The sequence below is a fragment of the Amphiura filiformis genome, chromosome 6, assembly GCF_039555335.1.
Source record: "Amphiura filiformis chromosome 6, Afil_fr2py, whole genome shotgun sequence".
Taxonomy (NCBI): Eukaryota; Metazoa; Echinodermata; class Ophiuroidea; order Amphilepidida; family Amphiuridae; genus Amphiura; species Amphiura filiformis.
In genome coordinates, this window is record NC_092633.1 from 32,146,406 (window position 1) to 32,172,482 (window position 26,077).

The 26,077-nt window shown below is 34.4% G+C and overlaps 1 protein-coding gene across 1 annotated transcript; it reads left to right on the plus strand.

Moving 5' to 3' along the window:
- The first annotated feature begins 255 nt into the window (after positions 1-255).
- On the plus strand, positions 256-25,572 carry LOC140155279 (general receptor for phosphoinositides 1-associated scaffold protein-like). Its single transcript, XM_072178048.1, has 7 exons — positions 256-730; positions 6,306-6,367; positions 12,160-12,211; positions 14,815-14,917; positions 20,175-20,268; positions 21,325-21,391; positions 23,251-25,572. The coding sequence occupies exons 1-7, from the start codon at positions 671-673 to the stop codon at positions 23,521-23,523; spliced, it is 711 nt and encodes a 236-aa protein (XP_072034149.1). The 5' UTR covers positions 256-670; the 3' UTR covers positions 23,524-25,572.
- Positions 25,573-26,077: the final 505 nt, after the last annotated feature.

Below are 26,077 nucleotides of genomic sequence, written 5' to 3' on the forward strand. Positions count from 1 at the left end.
GAAATTACTACTTGGGATTTAGTCGCTATGACTTACCTATAATATAGCATTTTGATGAATGCAAGCATTAAGTAATTTACCGAAACTCGTATGGTTACGCGATAGCTCTACTTTCTTTCAAAGTAACGTGTAGGCCTATAATTGAATTAATTAATGGTCACTTTCCGCATATCGAGTCATCATAGCGGTATTAACTAATCATGATTAATGTAGTATTTCGAATTATTAACCAGGCATATTGCGTTCTACAAACATGACAAACAATCGTGCGGAACTTTAAAGTAATTCATTACATACATCTTACTCTTATATCGAACATTTGAAAACGGTTCATTCATCATAAGCATCGTTCGTTGGTGATTAGGAAAATTATCTGTCAAATTTGGAACACCATGACAGCAAGAAAAATCACCTAGAAACACTGCTGCAAACATTGCGAATCGAAGTAATTCGTTTCTCGAATAGGTCCGGGTGGACACACAAGTTGCACTGGGCAAGCAGAATGTCAGTTTCACTTGCGACACTGCCGATAAATATATTTGAAGATATGAGGTAACGCGATTGTGACGTAATTTACCTTTTGAACAACCAATATTTTTTGGATTTTACCTTGAAAAGAGTTATACTTTTAAAACTTGTGAATTGTTAAAGACAGTGGACCAACATACCGATGATGAGAACGCTTGAAAGAAAAAAGAAGCTGGGTGTTAAGCTAGGAATGCCGGGTGAGGTAAGTCAACTTGACGTTTACGCGTTTTGTAATTAAGCCAAGTGTTAACAATTTAGTTCGTTTGTTTGTTTCTTTCTTTTTTCGTTCTTTCTTTCTTTCTCTCTTTCTTTATTTTCCTTCCTTCTTTCTTTCTTTCGTTTACTAAATGATAACATGTGTCACTTAGTTTCTTTCGTTCTTTTCTTTCTTTCTTTCTTTCTTTCTTTCTTTCTTTCTTTCTTTCTTTCTTTCTTTCTTTCTTTCTTTCCTTCTTTCTTTTTTCTTTCTTCTTTCTTTCTTTCCTTCTTTCGTATTTATATAAGTCTAATATATATTTATTTGGATGTCAACTTGACGTTTACATGTTTTGCAATTAAGCTAAATGATAACAATGTGTTAGTTTTCTTTCTTTCTTTCTTTCTTTCTTGCTTTCTTTCTTTCTTTCTTTCTTTCTTTTTTCTTTCTTCTTTCTTTCTTTCCTTCTTTCGTATTTATATAAGTCTAATATATATTTATTTGGATGTCAACTTGACGTTTACATGTTTTGCAATTAAGCTAAATGATAACAATGTGTTAGTTTTCTTTCTTTCTTTCTTTCTTTCTTGCTTTCTTTCTTTCGTTCGTATTTATATAGGCCTATTTTTTGGAATGTCAACTTGACGTTTACTAAATGATAACATGTTTCACTTAGTTTCTTTCGTTCTTTTCTTTCTTTCTTTCTTTCTTTCTTTCTTTCTTTCTTTCTTTCTTTCTTTCTTTCTTTCTTTTTTCTTTCTTCTTTCTTTCTTTCCTTCTTTCGTATTTATATAAGTCTAATATATATTTATTTGGATGTCAACTTGACGTTTACATGTTTTGCAATTAAGCTAAATGATAACAATGTGTTAGTTTTCTTTCTTTCTTTCTTTCTTGCTTTCTTTCTTTCGTTCGTATTTATATAGGCCTATTTTTTGGAATGTCAACTTGACGTTTACTAAATGATAACATGTTTCACTTAGTTTCTTTCGTTCTTTTCTTTCTTTCTTTCTTTCTTTCTTTCTTTCTTTCTTTCTTTCTTTCTTTCTTTCTTTTTTTCTTTCTTCTTTCTTTCTTTCCTTCTTTCGTATTTATATAAGTCTAATATATATTTATTTGGATGTCAACTTGACGTTTACATGTTTTGCAATTAAGCTAAATGATAACAATGTGTTAGTTTTCTTTCTTTCTTTCTTTCTTTCTTGCTTTCTTTCTTTCGTTCGTATTTATATAGGCCTATTTTTTGGAATGTCAACTTGACGTTTACTAAATGATAACATGTTTCACTTAGTTTCTTTCGTTTCTTTTCTTTCTTTCTTTCTTTCTTTCTTTCTTTCTTTCTTTCTTTCTTTCTTTCTTTCTTTCTTTTTTCTTTCTTCTTTCTTTCTTTCCTTCTTTCGTATTTATATAAGTCTAATATATATTTATTTGGATGTCAACTTGACGTTTACATGTTTTGCAATTAAGCTAAATGATAACAATGTGTTAGTTTTCTTTCTTTCTTTCTTTCTTTCTTTCATTTCTTTTTTCTTTCTTTCGCAAACTACAATATATAGGCCTCTATAATAGGGCCCTACTCATAATTTATTTGGGATGAAAATGAAAAGCATACAAAACAGTGTGCAACATTAGCGAATGTACATTTGTTTATGTTTGTTTGTTTATTGGTTATGAGTGTTTGTTTCTTTGTTTTCGTAATGATAACAATGAGATGTGCATACGCGCTAGCTTTCATTTAGCTTCTTTTTTCATGGTTCTAGTATCATAATATTAATAGTGGAATGAACTATTTTGTATAGGATATCGTATATGTTTAGTTGATGATGATTCAGATATTACTATCCCAACATGGCGGTATCTTAGAAACAGACAGAAATATGAGCATGGTTGAATGATTGTTTCACTTGCGTATTATTGAATGGAATCTGTAAATTCAATATTTGGGAGATAAAACAAGTGAATGGTTGAAATTAAATGCAAAATGTTTGCCATAGCCTATTAATTATTAAGACCCATATTACCTTGCCTATTTCAACCAATAAAGCAGGCTGTAAGTTATTTTAAACGTTCATTCATTATGCATGATAATGCAATTTCTAAATGTTTAAATAATAATTATTATAATTAAATAAATTTGCCAAATGCAATTATGTTCTGCTTAAGCTCTACTCATGGAATCAGGGAATACCCCGTAAACCCATCTAACATTGTCGCTTGCGTGCATCAGCATATTTAACGTTTTACATGTAGCATTTTTGCCTTTTACATTAAACTAGTAGTAAATAATGCTCATGAATAAGAAAGAAAATAAACTTCAAATACTTTTACATGTATAACAAATAACATGATTGCCCTGATAAATTTATATAATCATTTAATTTACACTTTTACTGAACAATGCTGAAAATCACAGTTGCTGAAAATGATGTCGTATCTATCGTAAGCCATATCTATCAGAATTCGCGGTAGCGGTTTTCCCAGTGTGCGCAAGGTCGTAGTGGTATAGTTACAACCTTCCTGCACAAACTGCAAAATCGCCGCTGCAGATACCTGCAAATAAACTACCCAGCAAACACAAAAACGTTTTAAAAACGTTTTAAATAAGTTATATTTGGGTTTTTGGTTTAAGTAAAAACGTTTTAATAACATTAAAATGTCGGGTTCAAGGTCATGGTAACGTTTTAAAACGTTTTGTATGAAAACACACTACAACAATATTTTTTTAATGTTTTTAAAAAATGTTATTTTAAACTATTTTTGCAAATATTTTTGCCAAATATTTTGTCAATACTTAAATAACATTATGTTAAAATATTTGAACCCAGCAAACACAGAAATGTTCTTAAAATGTTCTTTTCAAAACCTTTTAATAACATTTAAATGTCGGGTTATATAAAGGTCATGAAAACGTTTTTAAAACGGTATTGCAAATATTTTGGGCAAACATTTTTCGCAAAATATGATGATGTCAAAAACGTTTTGTGTTTACTGGGTAGCATATTAAATATATTTATATGTATATTAAATTTAAACACATGGTTTTGTTTTCATTTGACTACACAGTGTTTCACGCAATGGCGATCTGCAGGTGAATGAATAAAAACACGATGAGGACCTTATCATTATTTAAGCTATATATAAATGGCTGCATTTTCACCAATATTTCATAATCCATCTTGTTTTTGGTCATCATCGTGTTTTCACTCATTCATCTGAACATCTGAAGATCGCCATTGCGTGAAATGTGATATTATCTGTGTTTAAATTTAATCGTGTATATGTAAAATATATTTATAAGCTAGTTTATTATTTTAAAAAGTTTAAAACTTAAAATATCACCTCTGCAATTATTGGTATTGAGCATTGTATTATAGCTGTCTCTGATAATCTACTTCTTATTCTACATATAATTAAAAGGCCTATTATTTGCAGGTTATTTTAATAAACTCAAATTAATTCCTTTTGGAAAAATACTATGATAATTTACACTGAAAACAAGATATGACCCGCTTGCACGGTATTGCACATTTGCACTTCGGTCGAAAGTGCCACTTACGACTATCTTGCACTAAAACGTTTGATTAATAGTTTTTGAAAAAACCTACATTTACGATCCTTTTTGCACCTTATTTTTCATAACTTAATAATTATTTAAGCTATAGGTCGATTAGGTCCTAGACTTCATAAATGGTTACATTTTCACAAATCTTTCATAATCTATGAAAAACTCACTTTCGCCAAAAAATGTCACTTACGACCTTATAATGTGCATGTGTGGTTAGAGGTCTTCTAAACGAGTCTTCCTATTTCCTGTATTTAGTGTTAGGCCTTGTTTCAAGTTGAATGTGTAATATCCTATATAAATACAGGCCTTGTTTCAAGAGGAATTTATCTTAACTTACACGGACAATTTTTCAAGACAAACATTATTATGTACAATCAGTGTAACATCAGTGTCGTCTGCACTTCATGTTCGGCCTACCCTTACCATACACGTATGTTCGGTCTATATACAACGTTCATTTGACATGTTTGGGAAAAGACAAATTACGAGCTTAACACTTAGTTGGACGGTTCAAGTGACCGTGTTAAAACTTATATATGGAACATTTAACGTCATATTAATTAACCTCACGTTCCATGTAATGCAAATGAAGTATTTCCTATACATATGTCATGACACAAATTATTGGCACGCTTTCGCTGGCAAAGTTAACTGTCACAGGTAAATGACACAGGTCTATGTATAACTTTCACGGGAACTTTCAAAAGGTTTTGCCTTTGGTATTCGTGTGTTTTTGTTGTTGTTAGCATCAGTGTTCTTCCTGTTCTTCGTCTTGATCTCCTCCTCCTCCTTCTTTTGCTTTTTTTCTTCTTTTCCCCTTCCTTCTCAGGAATGCATATTAAGGGTAGACGCGGTATTGTTGGTCGAAAATATCGATTTTCATTATCTTTTGATGTTTTACAAAAGTTCATTTTACAAATTATATACTTTGAAAACTTGCTTGATTTATTGTTGCTAATGAGTTATGTCGTTTTACAAAAGTGTTGTTGTTTCAGCCCTCTTTACAACATAACTCAAGAACCACAGGACCTATACAAAAGTATATCTGTGATATTTGAATTCTACACATTAGTACAGTCGCTATGAAATGATCAATGCAATTTTTGCCAAAGCTCACTACCATTCGCAAGATGCTGTAAACTACCAAATCGCAACAGTTTAAAATGGTTGATATCCTTAAACTTGTAGTTGCGATATACATTACATGATATACAACAACAAATAGCGCTGTATTGTGACCTTGTTCTAAAGAAAGTCAATGAATCAACGTTGACTTTATGGCGTAATGATCATGTTTCTTGTAAGTCATAATTGCTCAGACCGTGTAAATCTCTCTTACATAAGGTTTCAATGACTTGATGACCATATTAAAGAATAGCGATTAAGCATCATTAATTGGATCTAGTGCGCTAATTTGAAATGTTTGTATATGATGTGTATGATGCGTAGGCCTCTTCCCTTGTTTGACTTGATGACCTTATTGCGGAAACAAATAACACACCTTACAACATTAAAAAGTGAAATCGAAATAAGAATTTGTATATACGTTCAATTTCCTTGATTAAAAAACCCTTTCCCAAAAATTTTCCTGTTGGTAATGCTTGTCATTATACCCAAACGATCTTAGAGTGTTAGGAAATGGAAAACATAATATTAATGCTTTTGAGAACAACGCCGGCAAAAATCATAAATACATGCTTTGTCAATATTGCTTTTTTTTTTCCTCGGGTTTTTGTTTTGTTTTGTTTGTTTTTTTGTTTTTTTTTTGCCAAATTTCCATTTTAAAAATATCAAATGAAAATTTTAATTCATTATCCTTCACCTTTTAGTAACTTGTACTCAATTTTAATTTTTTACACTTTCCTGTGATCACTGTATTGGCCTTTAAGTAAGACCCACTAATATAAAGTAATATCATAATTATCTAAAACTACTGTATAGGATAGTATCTGTATGATTTCATCTGCCGGTGTTTACCATTATGAGTGACGTGTTCTATTGTCTTTTCTATAACAGCTTCCACAGGATGCCCAAAAGGACCGGAATATTAAAACACATGAGCGGGAAAATCCGAGAAGGTAAATATCATCATCTCTAGAGGTCTAATTACACTTGACAATGGCCTAAACTATGTATTTATCTTAAGTACGAGGTTAATAGACGTAAATCGAAACAACGTAAAGGGAAGTTATACAAGCAATTCAAAGCTGTATACAACATGTACAAAGTTCGTGATATTGTATGATGGATAACACTTGGTTAAAGCACGATACTGATTTGGTATGGAATCATGGCGAAATATCGTGCCAGGGTATTGATACTTTTTCTACGAAACTAATAGTAAAAATTGATAAATTATGATACTTACAAATTTCCCATATATAAATAGTTTTAATAACGGCCTCTAACAAGGTATATAATGTGTGAGAGCAGTACTTTTGTGTCATTTGTAATTGGATATAAAACTTGTATAAATAATGTGTGCTAATCAAGAAGAAGAACTTTTCAGCGGAATCCAACCAGGCTACCTGTAAGTAACATCTTAGCTTCGTACACTACAGCATGTATAGATTGACGGTTACAAGTATGAAACTGTCATTAGCTCTGACTACATCGGGACATGCATGTAGATTGTTCATTGAAAGTATACAGATTATCACATTCAAATTGAGCTGACCCAATCTACTTGATAAATTATGGCTCTGAAAAGGTTCTTTCAAATAAGGTTGTGGCTGGCTTACTCAACATGCTGGAAATTTGGTGGCTCTGAAAAGCGCCGTTAAAGTGCAGCCGTCAACTTTCAAAGTTTTAAAACTAGAAAATTTGTTTCCTTGTTCAAAATGATGTACGTCATCTCCTGCACACAAGTACCTGTACACACCCAAATACCATTAATTTGCTGTCGACACAAAGTAATATTGACAACCATGTTACAATATATCAATAGTCGTTTATAACAAGCTTAATACCTAAACATGTTGCCTCTTATACACAAGCAAATTCACAACCATCAAGATAGGCAATCACCTACGTGGTACAACATTTGTTTTGGAGCCACGTATATTGCTTAAATCGTAAATTATACATGTAGTGCACTATGTTCTACAAATATCAACGGCAATGCAATTCTGAACAAACATGTTTTTTTTTACCTTGAAGTGCACAATGGGAGATAATGGGATTAACAGAAGTTAGCAGGCAATTATCAATTTAATAATGCTCCTTTATAAAATTCATGTGTATTAATTTTGATAAATAATATAGGTAGGCCCCTATAACTTCCAAAAACTTAACGTCAGCGATTTGACCCATTTTAAAGGGTTTTTTTTCAAGTGTAAAGGCCTTTATCTCAAAACTAGGTGATATAGTATAATAATCTGCCGGCATGTTGCGGGTTTTGTGGGAACCGGTCGCATTACACCTGCTACATGTGGTGCACAGTCACATACGTCCACGCCATAACCTGTCATCGAGACTTGAAATAAATGATCATTTTTCTGATCATTATGATGATAATATTGAAACTATAATAGAACATTGGAACCAAGATGTCTAAAATTTAATATGTTAGTCCCCAAATGAACTTGTGTGACATGTTACTGACGCGGGGTGGGTAGGGATGCGTCTGTCCAATTCTGTTTACTTGTTTTCATGGTGTCTAGGAAGTGACTTTTCCTCCCTGGGGTTGGGTAAAATATCAGATTATAAGTGACGAATGTAAGAAAGAAGGAAGCCTGAAGGAGTACGTCCGAAGACTCAAAGGCACCAAAAATCACAGCCATGAGAATAAACTTGATGTGACGTCGTGCTTTATGACGTTTCGTTCGCTAAAGTTTGTTTCTATTATGTTAGGAACTACGTATAGCCTAATCATTATCATTTATATGACTGCTTTAAAATCACTGAAATTGACCAAGTTACTTAGAGTCAAAAAAGTACATTTTGGGTTTTGATGCGCGAAATGGTATATTTTTTCTCATTACATGACATTTTTGCTGTACATATTATTACCAAAATTCATCTGTACGGCATCGGTTTTTAGTAAATATTCGCCCTACCTAATTGTAACTTTCAGCTTCAGTCGAGGGCACACAGCCATTTGATTTTAAGGTGTTTACGGTTCAGAACGTTAAAGCAAGAAAAGTCTCAGGTCAACCTACGTTGAGTTTTTGATCATTTGGCATTTAAATCATCTAGTTTCATCTGATATCGGTGACGTTTAACTGTAAGAATTCTGAATATGAGAAAATTCCGCTCGAAATTAGCCATTTTCCCATTGAAAAGTGTATAACTATAAATAATTAGTGGTATTGAACTTATAGTCCTACTTTCATCTATTGTGTCCTCAAGATACATAAATAAGACAACTACGTGTATAATACAAGCTAATACATAAAGTTTGGCTAATTTTACACGAAGTGATCGTTTGACATCCGTATGAATGTTGCTGAAATCACAGATCCTGGACTGAAATCGACTAAATATTTTACGTACACCAGAAAAAGTAAGCAAGTAGTTCTGTAATGTGTGTTTTGGATACCTCGTCTCTTTGTATATTACATTGCCTGTATCATTTATTCTTACACGTGTGGATTTGTATACATTTTGGGCGTGAAAGTTACTTAAGAGTTTCATACTTTGCAAATGTTTGCTATCTCTATTATAGTTATCGTCTTCCCTTGTTCATTTAGGCTATCTCTTGTTTCAAAGATTGCCAATACTCTCCATTATATACATGATATATATAGTAGATTAGCGCACATATGGCCAAATATATTGAGAGGTTCTGACCAGTGGTCATGGTGGTGTTCAATATCTTTCACTAGTGAATATTTTATAACGGAAAGGCTATCCTACAAGTGAATGCCTGATGGCCATATACCCGTCAGTGCATTGAGCCAAATTTCCGCGTTCTTTTACCTAGACCATAACCCATATCGGGGCTATGAATGACGACAGAATATTGCTTCCAAGCAAGTCGTAGTTCAAACGAATTAGATAAAAATAAATTATCACCAATGTTTGTTTTTTCCTTCTGTTTGTTGAGGAATCTGTAACGTGACGTATGAAAATCTTAACGATATGGGTTAGAATCCCGACGGTGCCCAATTGTGTGCAAAAGAAGCAGAAGGAGGGGGAGTATATTATAAAATGTCTTTCACCTGCCATTATTTACCCGAACTTAAAGGCATATTCAGTGATTTGCTCATCAGATTAAGATCAAATTCAGATTTTGGCACCTTTGTTAGTGTCATAGATGTGCTAACATAGCCTGATAGTGGTCAAGCTGAAAGCCGTGTATTAAGGCTACATGCTCTTTTTAGTTGAAATTTTTGGCGGGAAATAATCCCGCCAAAACATTAAAGTAATCTTTTCCCACAACTAAATATCATAGTCAGGAAATTAATGATGCATCTGGTAGCTTAGATCATAACTTTCATTGCACTTAGTTGCAATTATCCCAGAAAATTCTTGATTTGTTTTTACAGAGTCTTGAATTGTCGATGTTTTTGATCAAAAACATCACTCGGTGTATTTTGAAACTCGAGGCATTAACTCTTCTCAAATTAGCCCCAAATCATAATTTATTTATATGCATGTGTAGCAAACACCAATGGGAATAATTGGACGTTGTTTGCGGAGCCTAAATTTGGTTTGATTTTATTTCACAATAATTCTAAGGTGAGAATTTTGACCTGACATTTACTTTTTGGATTTCAAATTTAAATTTATTGATATACATATTTTGAATAAATAAAGAGTACGCTTACCTTTCTGCAACACTTCCCGGTATCATTAAGCATCTGCTGATAACCAACATTTTAGCTGAAAACAGTCCCTTCCTATCATTTTTGAACAAAATATGGTTCAAAAGTCCGTACGCTGCGTGTATAAACTAGCACAGCGAGATAACGAACAGAGCTATTTACGGTGGGGTATCTATTGTAAGCTATTAGGGTAGGCCTATAGTATATCTTCCCGCAAGTGACAAGATGTGTCAAGCAGGGCGGTATATTCAAACGCTATTGTCTGGATCATTGAGTATCGATTGAGCACGTATACATGCAGCACGGATGTGTGTGGTCCTCCCCAGGTTTTGACATAAATTACAAATGACGTCGTGAATGACCCAGCGTTTTCATTTTATTATTAGTCTATTATTACTAAATTAATCGTCGTTTATCACGAGTGCTAAGAGTTGTACCAGTTCAATTCATCAAAATTAATTTGTATTAAATGAAAAACAAACAGACAAGTAGAGTCATATGTCTTTCTATGACCGTATTCCTACCAAAATCAAAATCAAAATGATTTTCAATACACTAGAAACGTGTTGATATGTATATCTTTGAAAATCGCCGAATGTTAACCACAGTCACCGTGGCACAGCATAGGCATCTTTAGCATTCAGTGAAATTGGCAGTGGTTCGAACCCCGGTGAAAATTTTAGTATTTTTTATTCTTTTTACTAATGCGCTGTGCCGTTTTACAAACACGCCCCTGAATGAAACTCATGGGCATGTACCCTTAAAGACAAAATAAGATATTTTACATGAATCTGTCATTTGAGCAATTTGCTATGTATTTGAAGCTATTTGATCTTGAATGGGCTCCAACTTGGTCAATACTGCTATTTTCCTCGTTTTGTGGAAAATTTTACATTTTTTTTCTTCAAAATACCGAATGACAATTTAAATGCTTTTTCATTTTTAGGCAATTTACACACAAATTTAATTTTTTGCACTTTCGCCGGGATCACTGAATAATGCGTTGATATCGTTATAACATGGACAACAGCGAGCTATTCTCTGATGTCGAAAAAAAAACCCATTGTTAAATGTATTTATATTTCCAAAGCAAATCTAAATATATATATATATTTGTAAAATGAGTCAGATTCTTATGCCGCAGTGATCTGATAATATCGTTATATTTTATTGGCGCATAGTTATGTATATTTTTGGGTGACATTTAATTCAAAAGAATTCATCAGCATGTGAAGACGACAAATAATATTGAAGTAGATTTAATTAACTGGCTATAATAGTCATCATAAATTGCCTGAAATCAGACGGTGATGACATGATACCCCTAACTCTGATCTACCGCGATAGGGATACAAACATCAATCAAAATTGAACGCAAATGCCGGACATAGATATTGACAAGCAGCTTCGGATTATTCAAGAAAATATCAATCTGGTTTTCACTGTAAATTTTCAACAAAACTACATAAAAAAATTAACACAATTTTCAAAGCTTACGCAATTTCAAAAGAAGTGATTTGAACAAGCGCTTTAGCAGTATAAAGTACAAGCACTCGATTAGATAATGAGACTGAAAATGTGTATATCATTGTAAACTCTACGTGAACTTAAGCTAACTTATAAAATAATGAAATTCAAGAGTAAAGTATTACTATTACGAATAATGCGATGGCTCTAAATGATTCTACATCAAGCTACCGTAAAAACTCGATAGTTAGCATATGTGCTTACTCGAGCGCTTTTAAAAATTGCAAACATGAAGAGCCCCATCCACAAAGTGTGAAGGGTTTTGAGCAAGTAAACCTGCAATGTGTGTCTCAACCCCATTAGCTCATTTGGTTTAAAGCACCTGACTCATTAGTATAATTTCATGTTTTAAAAATCGCTCGATAGTAAGTACATATGCTAACTAACGAATTTTTACGGTATATCAAAGAAGATTCTTTGTCGCTGATGGAGAGAATCATATCACTTCTAGGTGCACATTTGACCTGCTTGTCAGGGGAAACCAGCCAAATCTGAGTTGAGCTCTCGCTGACTCACTGTTATTTTTACTTTATTCGTGACTGAAACCATCCCGTTTCACTTTTCTTCTCCAACAGGCGTACTATTGTCGTAGAGAAAGCCAGAGGAACGTTCGGATTCGAATTGCAGGTAATGAATGGTTGAAATTTGAAATCAAACCCATCCAGACATAAATCCATCGATTTTATATAATAACATATGCTTTACATTCGATAATACATTTGAATGTAATGAAACATAATGCAATCTCATACAGGGTGTCCCAAATTAAATACCTATTTTAGTGATTTGATCATCAGAGTCATCCGGAGGATCGTATCAAAATTCAGATTTCGGCACCTACGTTAGTGTATATAGATGTGCTAACATAGCCTGCTAGTGATTAAGCCGAAATCCGTGTATTAAAGACAAAATAAGACATTTAACATGAATCTGCAATTTCTTTACCATATTTTTCACTTTTTTTAATGACTTATCTTTTACTTTCAGGAAATGTAGACACAATTTTCGTTTTTTTACACTTTCGCTGGGATCACTGATTAAGTTTCAAGGAAAGTGCTAATTTCGTACCACTGTGATACAAGGGGTGCGCACCTATTTTCTGGATGATTACAAAACATTACAGATACATCTGAGACACAAAATATTTGACCAGAATTGTTGCCACCATTATCATGATTGTATTGTCACCCCTTCTTTTTAATACTTGACAAAACATCATCTTCATCTTCGTCTTCATCTTTACCTTTGTCTTCATCTAACGCCGATTTAAAGACAAAGCATTTCATTTCATGTTCCGCTTTTAAAGGCCCAGTGATCCCATCGAAAGTGTTTATATTTTAAAGTGTGTATAAATTGCAGCTTAAAAGTCATAAAAATTTTCATTAGGTATTTCTGAAATGAAAAATTTGGCACCCCCCCCCCCCTAAAAAAACCAAGAAAAGCAGCAGTATTGACAAAGTTGAAGCCACATTCAAATATATGTAGCTAATTCCTCTACTTATAGATATACATTTCCATGTCAAGTGTCCTATTTTGTCTTCAATACACAACTTTCAGCTTAAAAGCAGGTAATGTTAGCACATCTATGCTGCTAACAATGGTGCAAAAAAACTGAATGTTGGTGATTTTTATGATTTTCCGAATGGGCAAATCACTGAATAGGCCTTTAATATTAAAAGTATTTTAGGGCAGGTAATTCGTAAACTACAAATATCGGTAAAATATAAGATGACGAAACTATTTCATGTAGATTTCCTATTATTTATATAACCGTACCAAGTATTGTAGCCTAGGAAAGTTTTTCGAGCAAAATAGTGGAAGAAAATCTCTAAAAAGTTCGGTCTCTCTCATCTGCAACCACAAGTTTTATCAAGTGAAAATAACTCGGATATTAGGCTATCAGTTTCGCTTCAAGCCTTCTTAAAGCTTCTTAACTTTAATTTGCGGTTCCGTTCTTACTATTTTTTCTCACTACCGTAACCTGACGGTGAAGTATTAAATGATCCCCTTTCAGCCTCTTGTTTCCTGCCTTCTTTGATAGAACACTGACAAGGTTTATACAGAGAATGCTATAGAGAACGTATATACCTGGACTGAACGCATGCATTCAAAGGTTGATGGGAAACTTAGAAACTTTTATAACAGACTGTTTAGTGATTAAAATTTTTTTCATATTTTGGAGCATCACTTTTATTAATGGTCAACGTGATTATTAAAGGCTTCGCGATGTATTCCAAAAAAAGTAAAACATGTATACAAAAATGATTATACACATCTATTCAAATAGGTCGAATTCAAATATTGCTCTCGTATTACATGTCTTAGTATCTTACAGTATACACAGTGTTATCTTACAGTAGGCCTACTTGCATTTTAAGGCCTAAAAAGGGGGAGCAACTTTGACGGATATTTGAAGCCTCACCTGCTGAGATAAAGTGCGTTACTGGATATACGTAGAGCTTACAGAGTTACTTTCTGCTATAATTAAATGTGAAGTTTGAATCTAAACAAATGATCATTGAACTTTTCAAAAACTGAGGAGATCCGCTATATCTATACAAAGTTGTATTAATAGCTGTTTCACAAAGAAGCGCGTCACTCTGAATTTTGCAACGGTTAATGTAGTTGTGAACAAATGGTTGAACCGTTTGTTGCATTCTCTTGATGCTACGTACTTTGAATAAACCTGTGTACATGCAGTGCTTAATGATATAATTACCATTAAAATTGGTCTTTTGGTAAATGGCTCGTAATTGTTACAATTTCTTTGCTCTTTATACAAATTCGTGACAACTATGTGTTAGTGACTAACACATAGTTGTCTCGAAAGTATGCGTTTGTATTTTCCGGACAATTATGTGTTAGTGCAATATAACTAGCCAAAAAATTACTTTTACCAATTACGAGCCCTTTTCCAAAAGACAATTGATACCTATCATGGCTGTTTTATTGTATTTATATTGTCATATAGCATGTATAGGCACTGTATGTACACAGGTTTATTCAAAGTACGTAGCATCAAGACAGTGCAACAAACGGTTCAACCATTTGTTCACAACTACATTATCCGTTGCAAAATTTAGAGTGTGGTTCTTCAGGAACAGAAAGCTCATCACCCGCCAATCAAACACATTACGTTGAATATTTAAACTGAAAATATTAATTTCAAATCAAATTTTATAAATCCTATTCGGTATTGAAATTTCCCAAATACTTTTCTAACATTTCAGACATACGCAATCCATCACAGAGGTTCAAATGAGGTAGAGGTGTGTACCTATGTCTGCGAGGTCTACTATGACGGCCCTGCATATATTGCCGGTATGAGACCTGGTAAGTTTGCTGTTGTGCGGAATTACGCTTTAACTGCAATAGGTGATAAACATGATTAAGTATTAATGTCATGCCAATTCGCCGTGTCTTAACTGGAAGTTTTGAACATTAGCTTCAGGTATATACAACGCTCAGCTTGTAATATTCTTTGCATGGTCTATCTGGTATTAACATATTTCCCCTCCCAAAAACGTCTCGGGTATATTAAGTACTTTATAACTATTCTACAACTTCAGGCATCATGCTAAAGATCATGTTATTTTATGAACCATAAACTGTTCCAGTTTCAACCCGGAACTACCGACGAATAAATATTCTGTCAAGTAAACTAAGCTCAATTCCGCTAGCCCATTCTGACACACTGTAATCATGGTAATGGTGTCAAATTTACCGAATCGGAAAGTAAAACAATCACGAACAGTATCATATTATAAAATCACATGATTGTAACTCTCAAAGTGTCATTTTGTTCCTTGTGCATATAATTTCAATTACACTAATAGAAGCATTAATTTACCCATCCTACATTTCAGTCGTATTTTGGTAGCCCCTCGAATAATGAATCGGATAGCAACGTTTGCACAGTATTTTCTGTGGGACATGAGAGCACAGACACATCAAATTGCATTCTGAATACGAAGAATGTCCAACAATTAATTTTTTTGATAGTTATCAGTCCTCGAAGTAAAATTTTTACTTGGGGGGGGGGGAGTGGTGAAATATATCTTCAATACGGGTGGCAAAAAATTTCAAATGATGGACAGCTTTTCATTTCTGCTAAAAGTCAAATTATTTGATATCAGAAGCACATTCCTCGTATTCCGAATGTAATTTGGTGTGTCTGGTGTGATCTCAGGTTCCCAAGAAATACTGTGCATACGTTGCTATCTGAGCCCTTAAGTCTTTAAAACATCCCAGATTCATTTGTTAAAAGTTGGTTTCTCAACATGCATGCTAAGTGTCAATAATGTTATTGTGATTTTATTGTAATCTTATTGTAAAATGCATATTTAATTCCTAATTTTTTGCAAATGCATGCTTGACACAACGACAAAACGATTAAGAACAGGGCAACAGGCAACAGAATCATACGTGTGGATAATTATAAAGATATAGTCCAGAACATCAAAAAATATGCAGAAACTTGTGCTACAGACAGATAGAACATTGATCCTAACCAAGGCCCATCAACCAGAGCTCATCAATCACATCTATTATTATGCTATTTAATTTGACCACACCCTTAATAAAAAACAAAAATGAAGTTCAAAGTCCGAAATGGTTATCAACAATAACTTACATATTGCAGCTGTATAGAGTACTATTCCTCATTTCCATCATGACTTGCAGGTTCAATATATGAACCTTAAATTAGCTTAATAATTGACACCAGATTCACTGTTCACATCAAACGTCATCGAAATATGAAATTACATAAATGTCTATTTTTGAATCACTGAATCAATTATAATCCTGTTCGTAGTCATTCGAATGTCTTTTATAGTACAATTTAATTATATGACAAATAATTTTTTTCTCTATAAAAAATCATTTTAGATGTTAAGGCTATTTCTATACATCATCATCATAGGGTTAATGGCTGAGGTTACACAGATCCCGTGAAAGTGGTGTTGAAGCCGTAATCCGGCGCCAATAGGTGCAAAATTAGTAACACCTTGATATTATAGATAAGGCATGGACTTAAAGTGTCTATGAATATATTGGCGGCACAAGCAGTTTATTACCTTTATTTTAAGGTTAACAACTTGTTAAATTATCTATTTTAGGAATATGTGATTTTTGATTACCTTTATTTTAAGCTTAGCAACTTGTTTGATAATCTATTTTAGGAATTTATGATTTCAATATAGAGCGGTTTGATGAGTATACTTTCACTGGTTTTCTCTATGTTCATTGCAAGATTTCCTTTCGTGAGTTTTGAGACGTTTGTAATATATGATTACATTACACTTCTTTAAAAAAATGAATATGTAACGTATGCAATTTTCTTTAAAAGAAGGCTTAGAAATTAATGACTTCACTTATTTACTTATTTATTTATTAACCATATTTAAACAGGGTAACATACTCAACAAATATTACAATGTTGATTTTCAGAGACAAACATATAAAAGCATTAAAATACACGTAGATCATACATTATAAAAATCCATATAAAATTGGGCTTACATAAATATTATACAACATTAAGATACATGTAGATCATAATAAAAAAACATATGAAATTGAGCTTACATAAATATTATACAGCATTAAGATACACGAAGATCATACATTGTAAAAAAATCATATAAAATTAAGCTTACATAAATATTATTTAGCATTAAGATACAAGTATATCATACATTATTTAAAAAAACATAACAAATTGAGCTTACATAAATATTACACAACAGTAGAATGCATTACATAAATATTATACAGCATTAAACCAAAACAAAAAATCAAGTGTTCGAGAAAACCATTAAACTAGTAAAATAAGTTGTACTACTATTAAAGTTATTATAGTGAGTAATTAAAAGAGAAACACGAAGTATTAAAAAAACATTTGACATGTATGAGCTGCAAAATCAGTAGTACTACAATTTCAGGTCTTCTTTGAGTTTCTTTTTGAATTGCATTAATGAGTTGACTTGACGAATATCTTTCGAAATAACGTTCCATAATACACTATACCTTTGGAAAGAGCTTTTACCTTCAAATGTAGAATAACAACTTTACTTATACATAAAGCGTGAAAAGTTGTCCTGACATTTCAAAGAATTAAGGCAGAAAGGTGTAAAACGTTGTGCTCTTAAGTAATTTATACACAAATGATAATTCTAAAGAGTTTTTGATTTCAATCATATTATGATTAAAATATTTATTATTAAAATATGCAATGGAACCTGAAATCTCTTGCCATGCTATTAAGTTGCTACCAGCCTCATTAGCCATAGGTAATGCTATATGAATCTTAAAGCTAAAGAATTTTGAGTCAAGCATGTTTTTGTTAAATAATATTGCCCAATTGATTAAACAGCAAATGTTACGAAATTTTACTGCTAATTGTGGTTTAATCCCGGGGTGTAATCTTCGACCTTTTCTCGGAATAAACAACAACTTACGTCCTTCCTTTTGTTCTAATTTAAAACCACAATAATAAGGTACTAGTTCAAGTTCAAGTTTTTATTTGGAATTCACTTTTACATCAGCGGCACTCATCTATCTGATGGTGCATCCAAGACATTAAATATACAAACAATATACTAGTATATTGCTGATAGCGATCGATAGGCAAAAGTGATGCATGCTGGGAAGCAAAAGGGCTCAAATTCGCGATCTCGGGTGACGAATTTTATAGCTTTTGAGCCTTTTTCATTCCCAGCATGCATCACGTTTGCCCCGCATCGATCTCGATCAGGAATATACCTTATTGCAGAGCTATGCCTATGGCTCAGAAGTCATAATTACTGGACAGGTCAATAACAAACCACATGTCAAACTCCTTTTCTTTATATTCTTTAATATCCTGCATATCAAATAAATTAATGAATAAAGCTTGGTGTCAACGGGTATTCACTCAACTGTCAATATATATAACCCTATGGCATTACCCTTCCCCTTAACATTAACTTGAACCTTATACGTATCCCTGACTCTACTATGGGATAAAGTACATGGACATTAGCTTATGATATATACACCGCGTTAGGGGTTATTAGACATACTTCCTGACGTTGCATTAACTCAAATCATAAAAGCTGTGTTAATTGGTAAAGATCGCATACATATTATTGAAAACATGCAGTCAATGGCGATATATCCGAACTATATAAAATCGGAAATGCTTATTATTCGTTTCAATATCTGGGTTAGGTCACGAAGCAACTAAAGCTCAGTAGTATATACAAATGCGTAATCCTTGAAGGACACTTAGGACACAGTAGATAATTTGCTGTTTTGACCGAATTCCATTTAATATGCGACTGACGCACATTTTGCGATACTCACGAATATTGCAAGGGATATGCATGCAAGAGGCATTATTAGATAATTAAATAAGTTAAACCACTCCATTGCAAACAATGAACTGCTGTGCTATTTTGGGGTGTATCTCTACACTAATAATCATTGCAGTCCACTTTTTGCAATGGTAATGTTAAGTCCTCCATATTTGCTGTGACAGTACGTTAACATATTATCCTATTGTTTGAAGCCCATTGTTCATGTTGTTTGGTGTTCTATTCTCTTGATAGTTGATACCTACTCGCAATTGAACTTCATCTGTAAAGTGGTCAATTCAGGACATCGAACTGGACTGTCAATTTAGGTTATTGTCCAACTCTAGTGTGTCCTTAGCGGCTTACACCAAACAAGCCAGACTTATTCAGCGATTAAGCTTCTGTCAACTTAACTTATATCTGAATGATCAAATGGAGTCAGCAGAATATTCCTAAAAAGTATCCTTACACCCAAGTAATGAGTGAAACATGAAATTAATAGTGGCCGGGTGATGCGTGGAAGTACAAAAGCTTTGCCATGTATAATATAAGGTCTTTCTGCCAATCTGCATGAATAAAATGACTTGCTGTTAATTATTGTCAGACTGACTAATAACGCACAGCGACAACGCCTGGTAAATATATAATTATATTGTACATGCAAGGAAACTAAATCAATACACGTATATCTTCTATGCGCCGATACACGTGTGATGATTTTCAGACCGTGTAGATCTTTGGATACTGAGGTAGAAAATGATGAATATCTCCCAACATTTTTGGTTTCTAAAGAACCCAATTGTAAGGCGTGCACTTGAATATATGTGTTGAAAGAAAAGGATAATCTTAAGTGAGCGTATTGAACTTCAACCATGCGTTTTGAAATCAAAACTGACAAAATTCAGACTTTTTTATGTGCAGAACAATAAAATGACAGCTGCCCTCATTTGTAAACACTCGGGTTACGGAACATAACACGTTACTAGCGCTGTGTAGACCCGGGTGTGTAGACCACTGGAGAAGTCAGTCTAAGGCAGATGACGTACCAGGCTCACTGATCTACAGAGGTCAATATTGTCAATAGCCTTAGTCGGCCCATAGTCTTAAAACTATTAAACAAGTCGGAACAAAATGGTCATGCGTGGTATTGAAGAACTAGTGGATTCAATCTACCATCATGGCGATTTCTGCCATGAAGATATCGGGGCGATGACACTGTGTAACGTTTTCTCATTTATCTTGTTTTTTTACAGGGGACATCGTTCTCTCCGTAAATGGTGTAAATGTTGAAGGCGCATCCCATGGTGCATTAGTGGAGCTTATCAAAAGGTCGCCATCGTCGCTCAGGTAAGCTTTCCTCCCACGCAATGGGCAAGTATTCCCTATTCCGGAATTGGTAAGTTTCCCGCCCATGCAATGGACACACCTGTACGTCTGCTTATTTCTCTCAAGGTGAGCTCCACGCCCATGCAGTGTGTACACCTTCCCTATATTTCGTCCGTGGTTGTCATGACTAAGTTGAACAACATAGAGTGATCACGAACTAAGTAGGCTATAGTTCTATATAGTTTGGACAATGTCCAGATGTTAGAGTTTTATAATAAAAAAACATTCATCATAGAAATCATGCAAATTGACACAAGTAAGTACAGCGTTTATCTTGTGTTTGCTGATACCATCCAAAGATCTTGTAGCTTTCAAAGCAAAACATGATTGAGTTCTTAAATCAGGAATCCGTAAACCTCCGTATTTCTTTCTCCGTATAAAGAAAGACTAAACTAATCCTTTTTACCTGAATGACAAGTGAAAATATAAATGCAACTCTTAAATATCTTAAACTCATATTCAATGTTTGGAATGTATAAATACGTAATATTATTAAGTGTCTAAAATACAGTGGCGTAACTACGGGGGCAGGGGGGCAACGTGCCCCGGGCGCCACCCTTAGGGGGGCGCCAAATTGACCAACTCAGCATCGATTCTGCGCCCCTCCAAGCGATGAAAGTCAAAATTTTCAGCACAAAATCAATTGAAAGAACATTTTAAGATTGAAATTCAACTTCTAGTAACCAAAATTAATTAGTGGTAGGCCTTATTTGTCCAAAATTTCACGCGCTCCGCGCGCAATTGTTTCAAGAATTGGCCGCGTCTAACATATTCTCGGGGTGGGGTGGGGGATACGGGCGCCAATTTTGTTTCTTGCCCCGGGCACTACCAACCCTAGTTGCGCCACTGCTAAAATATGAGGCTGATTGACAGCGGCTTACATGTTCAGAGTATCGCATAATGACGCATACCCTATCACACATGATATAAATGGTTGGGTATAGATCCCAGGCATAGATAAGAAATCATAAGATTATTTGTTACCAATCAAATTATATACCTTTTCATTTTCTGCAGACTTATAGTGATATTTGAGGACTGTGTTAGGAAGGTACAACTCAACAAGAGGCTTGTCAAACTTAAGGTACGTGTGTTGGTTGAGGTAACATGATTTGGGTTAGAATAGCCAACTGGAAGTGGAAAGGAAACGTCAGTTTCTCTAAATAGATCCAAGTATTAAGTGAACTACTGCCTACATAGGACATAGTCGGCCTATACATTATTTTTAGTATCTATGACATTATATACGTGTAATATGAAAATATCAATTGAGTATTAATTATAAAACTATGATTGATTTGGAGTACTATATTCGGACAAGACTATCAACTCAGGTAGTAGTACTACCACAAAGTAGTACTATTTGTTAGAATTTAATTTTTTTTTCTTCCTGTCAAACTTTGAGTTGCACTTGCAAATGAAACACACAACCACATGTAAGCTTTACCAGATTGCTATTGCTGCCTACCCCCAAATGTACACTGGTACCCAATTACTTTGTAGCTACCCTAAGAGAAAGAGTACCAAAGAATACCAGTGCAGCACCTGTCCAGTACCAATGTTTACTGTACATGTGATTCCGATATGTGTGCTCTAGATCCGCATGGGTACTCTAGAGTACCGATAAAGTAACTGGGTAGCTGTGTACCTCAGGGGATAAGAATCTGGTAGTGTTAAATTATATTAAGGTACAGTACAAGGTATCTATTGGGAATGATAAAACAATATCCTTTCACTTCATCGCTGCTATTTTATTTCATGTATTTCAAAATCTGCAACGAGGTCCCTTGTTCAAGCAGTAATTTGTCAAGATAGATAAAATTGATGGAATAAGTAGCTTATATTGGTAGTTAAAGCCATAATGTGTGATTTGCTTCACAGCGACGCCCTCAATTTTACTCGGATTTCTACTTTTTGCATAATTATAATACCCAGTGGTGTACTAAAATACCACGTAAAAGACTAAGCCTGAAGTGCTTCAATAACAGTAAAATTTAACTTTTAATATTAAAACCGGGTCGACCCGGTTTTATTCAGAGTTCGTCGATCGACTGCTTGCTAACATCTCCCGTGGATGTCAGCTTATGTGTGCACACGTCGAGCGAGATGCTCCATGCAGTATTACATGTTATGATCGGCGAGCGTAGTACCCGCATTGGCGCTGAACTGAAATTGCAATTTTCTTCGTTATACCTCGTTTGTTTGGCTCGAAATTAAAAGGGGATAATGTGATCAGTGAAAACAAACATTTAAATAGGAATCTATTCTTTTTGCAAATCACACATTATTGCTTTAATATTGATGCGTGTACTGATGCTCTAAGATTTGATTAGGGTGGTTTATCATTACGTTGACAGTGGCTTATTTTGAATCAAATCAGAAACAACAGTGAAGAAAACAAAATCACAGGTCATAATTTGTTCGTTATTCTAATCGTATACTTGTTTTAACCAGTCAGTAGGGCTTGGTGCAATTGTGCTATACTGGCTGGATAAAACAGGTGAAAGATTAAGATGACGAGTATGACCTGTGATTGTTTTTCAATAGCCTCTCGGCTTCGATTTTTTTATGGCACTGTCCACGAAATGGTGTGTAAATTTAATTACACGGGCAATTCTTCTATAAATACAATGGAAGGGAATTCATAGCAATTTATTTTTGATGGCACACATTCTATTATGTAAGTGTAACATACTAATTGTAGCTTGAAACTGTAACAACTATGTCTGCAAAATATATGATTATCATCAGGTAGTTGTGTGGTAGCACATCCCTGGCACAATCCTTGCGTACTTGGCCAGTTATCTCAGTGATGCATGCGCCGCGCCGTGATGTTCACATAATAGGATGAGATAATAATTCATGACCTGATCGCGTGACATGAATGTGTTATTTGCAGAAGTGCACCCTAATCATTTATTTTTTGTCTTTATTTCATTGTAGCGTATGCTCTACGACAAGAAATTAGCGTTCCGTGCTCTTCAAGCTCAAGAGGACCGTCTTATGAGAGGGTTAGGACGTTACGAATTCGCCAGTAGTCTGGCAACATCACTGATGTCAGATGACAGTGGTATTGGACTAGGACATCATTGCAATTCAACATCAACATTGCACAGCAAGTCACAGTCACTTAGCTCGATTAGTTCTGGAGCATTCTCATTATCTATGATTCCTGGCAACGAAAGCTTAGAAGAAATTGCAATAATGGACATCTAATATTGATGAAAATGTGAAACTCTTGGACCAATAGTCGTACATTCTACAAAAGCCAAATAAACGCTGATGTTTTTCTAAACATGAAATTTGTGATGGACTTATTAGAGAATGCTTGTGGTGACTAGGGCTTACTTTTGAATTGACCTTCAAATATGTTGCCTTGTAGAATTTTGAAAACCTGGAAGACGAATTCACTGTCAATTAATCTAACATACTGCCTGCCCTCTATTTTGAGCAGCGTTGATTAAACTTAACTGTGCTTCCAATTCATCACTACGCAAAAACTGCGACAATATTGTCAATAATCATACTTATTCATATTTGTATGCGAAATTGAAACTTATTTTATATTGTATATGTAAATATTGAGCTCATATGAATTTATTACACTACTAAAATACCGGACATTTGCATCAAATGCAAATATATTTTTGGAGCTGAAGGGGTATTGTGCAATATCAAAGGTAACCCAACTAACCATGCTAACAAGAGGTGGGTGTCGCATATTTACACCATTATAATACATGGTGACGCAAGCTTGGCGGGAACTGAGATGTATTTTGTACTATTTGTAATTATTGTAAATTTATATGATATATTGTATTAAGAATACTGCTATGTTGTCAATGCTGCCATCCATAATGCCTTTGTTACACATGGTTAGCTAGTTCTATTATAGTAGACTTATAGTCTGTATTATCATGACTGTAGACTGACTGGGATTCTCCAATCCCGGGGATAACATACTGGACTTTAAGAGAAGATACAGTGTTACTTCTGTGATGGATTATAATGTTCACAACTTCTTTCTATGGTACCGATATTTTTAGTTATATTAGCTACGACAAATTATTTTGATTATCGAAGTATATTAAAGTTATTCTTCAAAGTATATATTATTAGTCCAATTTATCCTTTTTAAGATAAGTCAGTGATTCATAAAAGCTTACGTAGCCGGAAAGATGCTCACTGTGATTGACATTATTGAATTGGTTCTATAGAAAATGCCAGATTTACGGAAATGCCGATATTTGGCAAGACTAATTCATTTAAGTTTAGCAGTAGCCTAAATGCCGAGATATTTGGCAGTGAAGGTATCCTGTTGGCAAATGCTGGCATTTTATCGCTAGTATTAAGAGTCAGTAGGGGTAAGCGGCGAACACGTAAAATATATCATTCTAGAGGCTACCGTTTGAAATTAACGTTCGCCATTACCATGATTACCAGGGCCCTGGCCAGTGACGTATAATTCCCGAAAGGTCGCCATGTTTATTTTTTGTTATTACGTATAATACACTTTGTATTAGATATGCTTACCAAATTACTGTTAACAGTTCATGAGTTGGGTCTTTGTTAGCACTTTCTGTCAACATCTTCAGCTTTCCCATTCATTGATTTATACTTGCAAGCCTTTGAGTAATGCCCATCGCACTGTACAACCCCGTGTACAACCAGATTCCTATTGCTGCCGACACCCATGCAGAGGTACATTGCTAGTTGCTACCCAGCTACTTCATTGGTACTCTTGGGTACCAGTGCAGTACCATCAGCGATTATTCGCTAGCGATTTTTTTAAAGGTGTTCGACGCCATTCCCCATTTTCCTTAGATATTCCGGCAATTTTGCGTGCATTTTTCTTTTGCGACAAATGCTGTAGTTTCGGTTTTCCGCGGTGATTTTCCATTCTTTTCCGTTACCTAGATTTGTTTTACTTCATGACATTTTGTCGCAGGGAAAACGCTGTGGTAAAGACGGTTACATTTTCCGATGTGTTTTTCATAACTGCAAAACGCACATAAGACGTCACGACGCCGAACTATATATAAAGAGGTTGCGATTTCCAAACGTACGTATCATATGCCCGTGCAATCTATTCAAAATCCCGTCACATGAGAGTGCATCGATACGTACGTTTGGGAATCTTAACCTCTCTATTATGGCTCCGAAGTTCGTTTTGGCATAAGAGTTATATAGACTATATAAAACTCTGCGCAACTGCGTAGTAGACGTATTACGTAACACCGCAATACATACGATAGGAAGATTTTTTTTTTAAATTAAAAAAAATCGTGTTTCAACTGCTACAAGCAGCCTTGAAATTCATGTGGAAAAATTTGTTCAGCAGATGTACATTTATAAATAAAATAAGGCTCCCAGGCATCATTTGTCGACCATATTGACTGAAGTGTTGAAAGTGTGTCCAATGAAACATTTCAGGAAAGGCGGTTCTTCCTCTTGAAATCATAATCACTCATGAGGATGGTGATAAAACTGGCATGGGATTCCACGTGAGTGGAAAACACGAATACTGGTAATAGCTGCCGTTTGTAAACATTATTTTTACTGCGATGTTTTTTATGCTGCCCTGTAAAAAAAATTAGATTTTTATACAAAAAACTTAGGCCTCAAATTGGTTATATACGTTCCAGCTACAGTGACACCTCGTGACGTCATTTCGTTTCCATTCACTGTCAGAGGAGGTTTGTGGGCATGGTGGGTGTAAATGCAATGGAGTAAGGGACGCACCATTAGATTCTCAGGGGGGGGGGCATGG

Coding starts and splice junctions, on each gene's coding strand:
- LOC140155279 (XM_072178048.1), top strand. CDS start 671: ATGATGAGAACGCTTGAAAGAAAAAAGAAGCTGGGTGTTAAGCTAGGA. Junction 20,269..21,324: donor AGGTCGCCATCGTCGCTCAG/GTAAGCTTTCCT, acceptor CATTTTCTGCAG/ACTTATAGTGATATTTGAGG. Junction 21,392..23,250: donor AGAGGCTTGTCAAACTTAAG/GTACGTGTGTTG, acceptor ATTTCATTGTAG/CGTATGCTCTACGACAAGAA.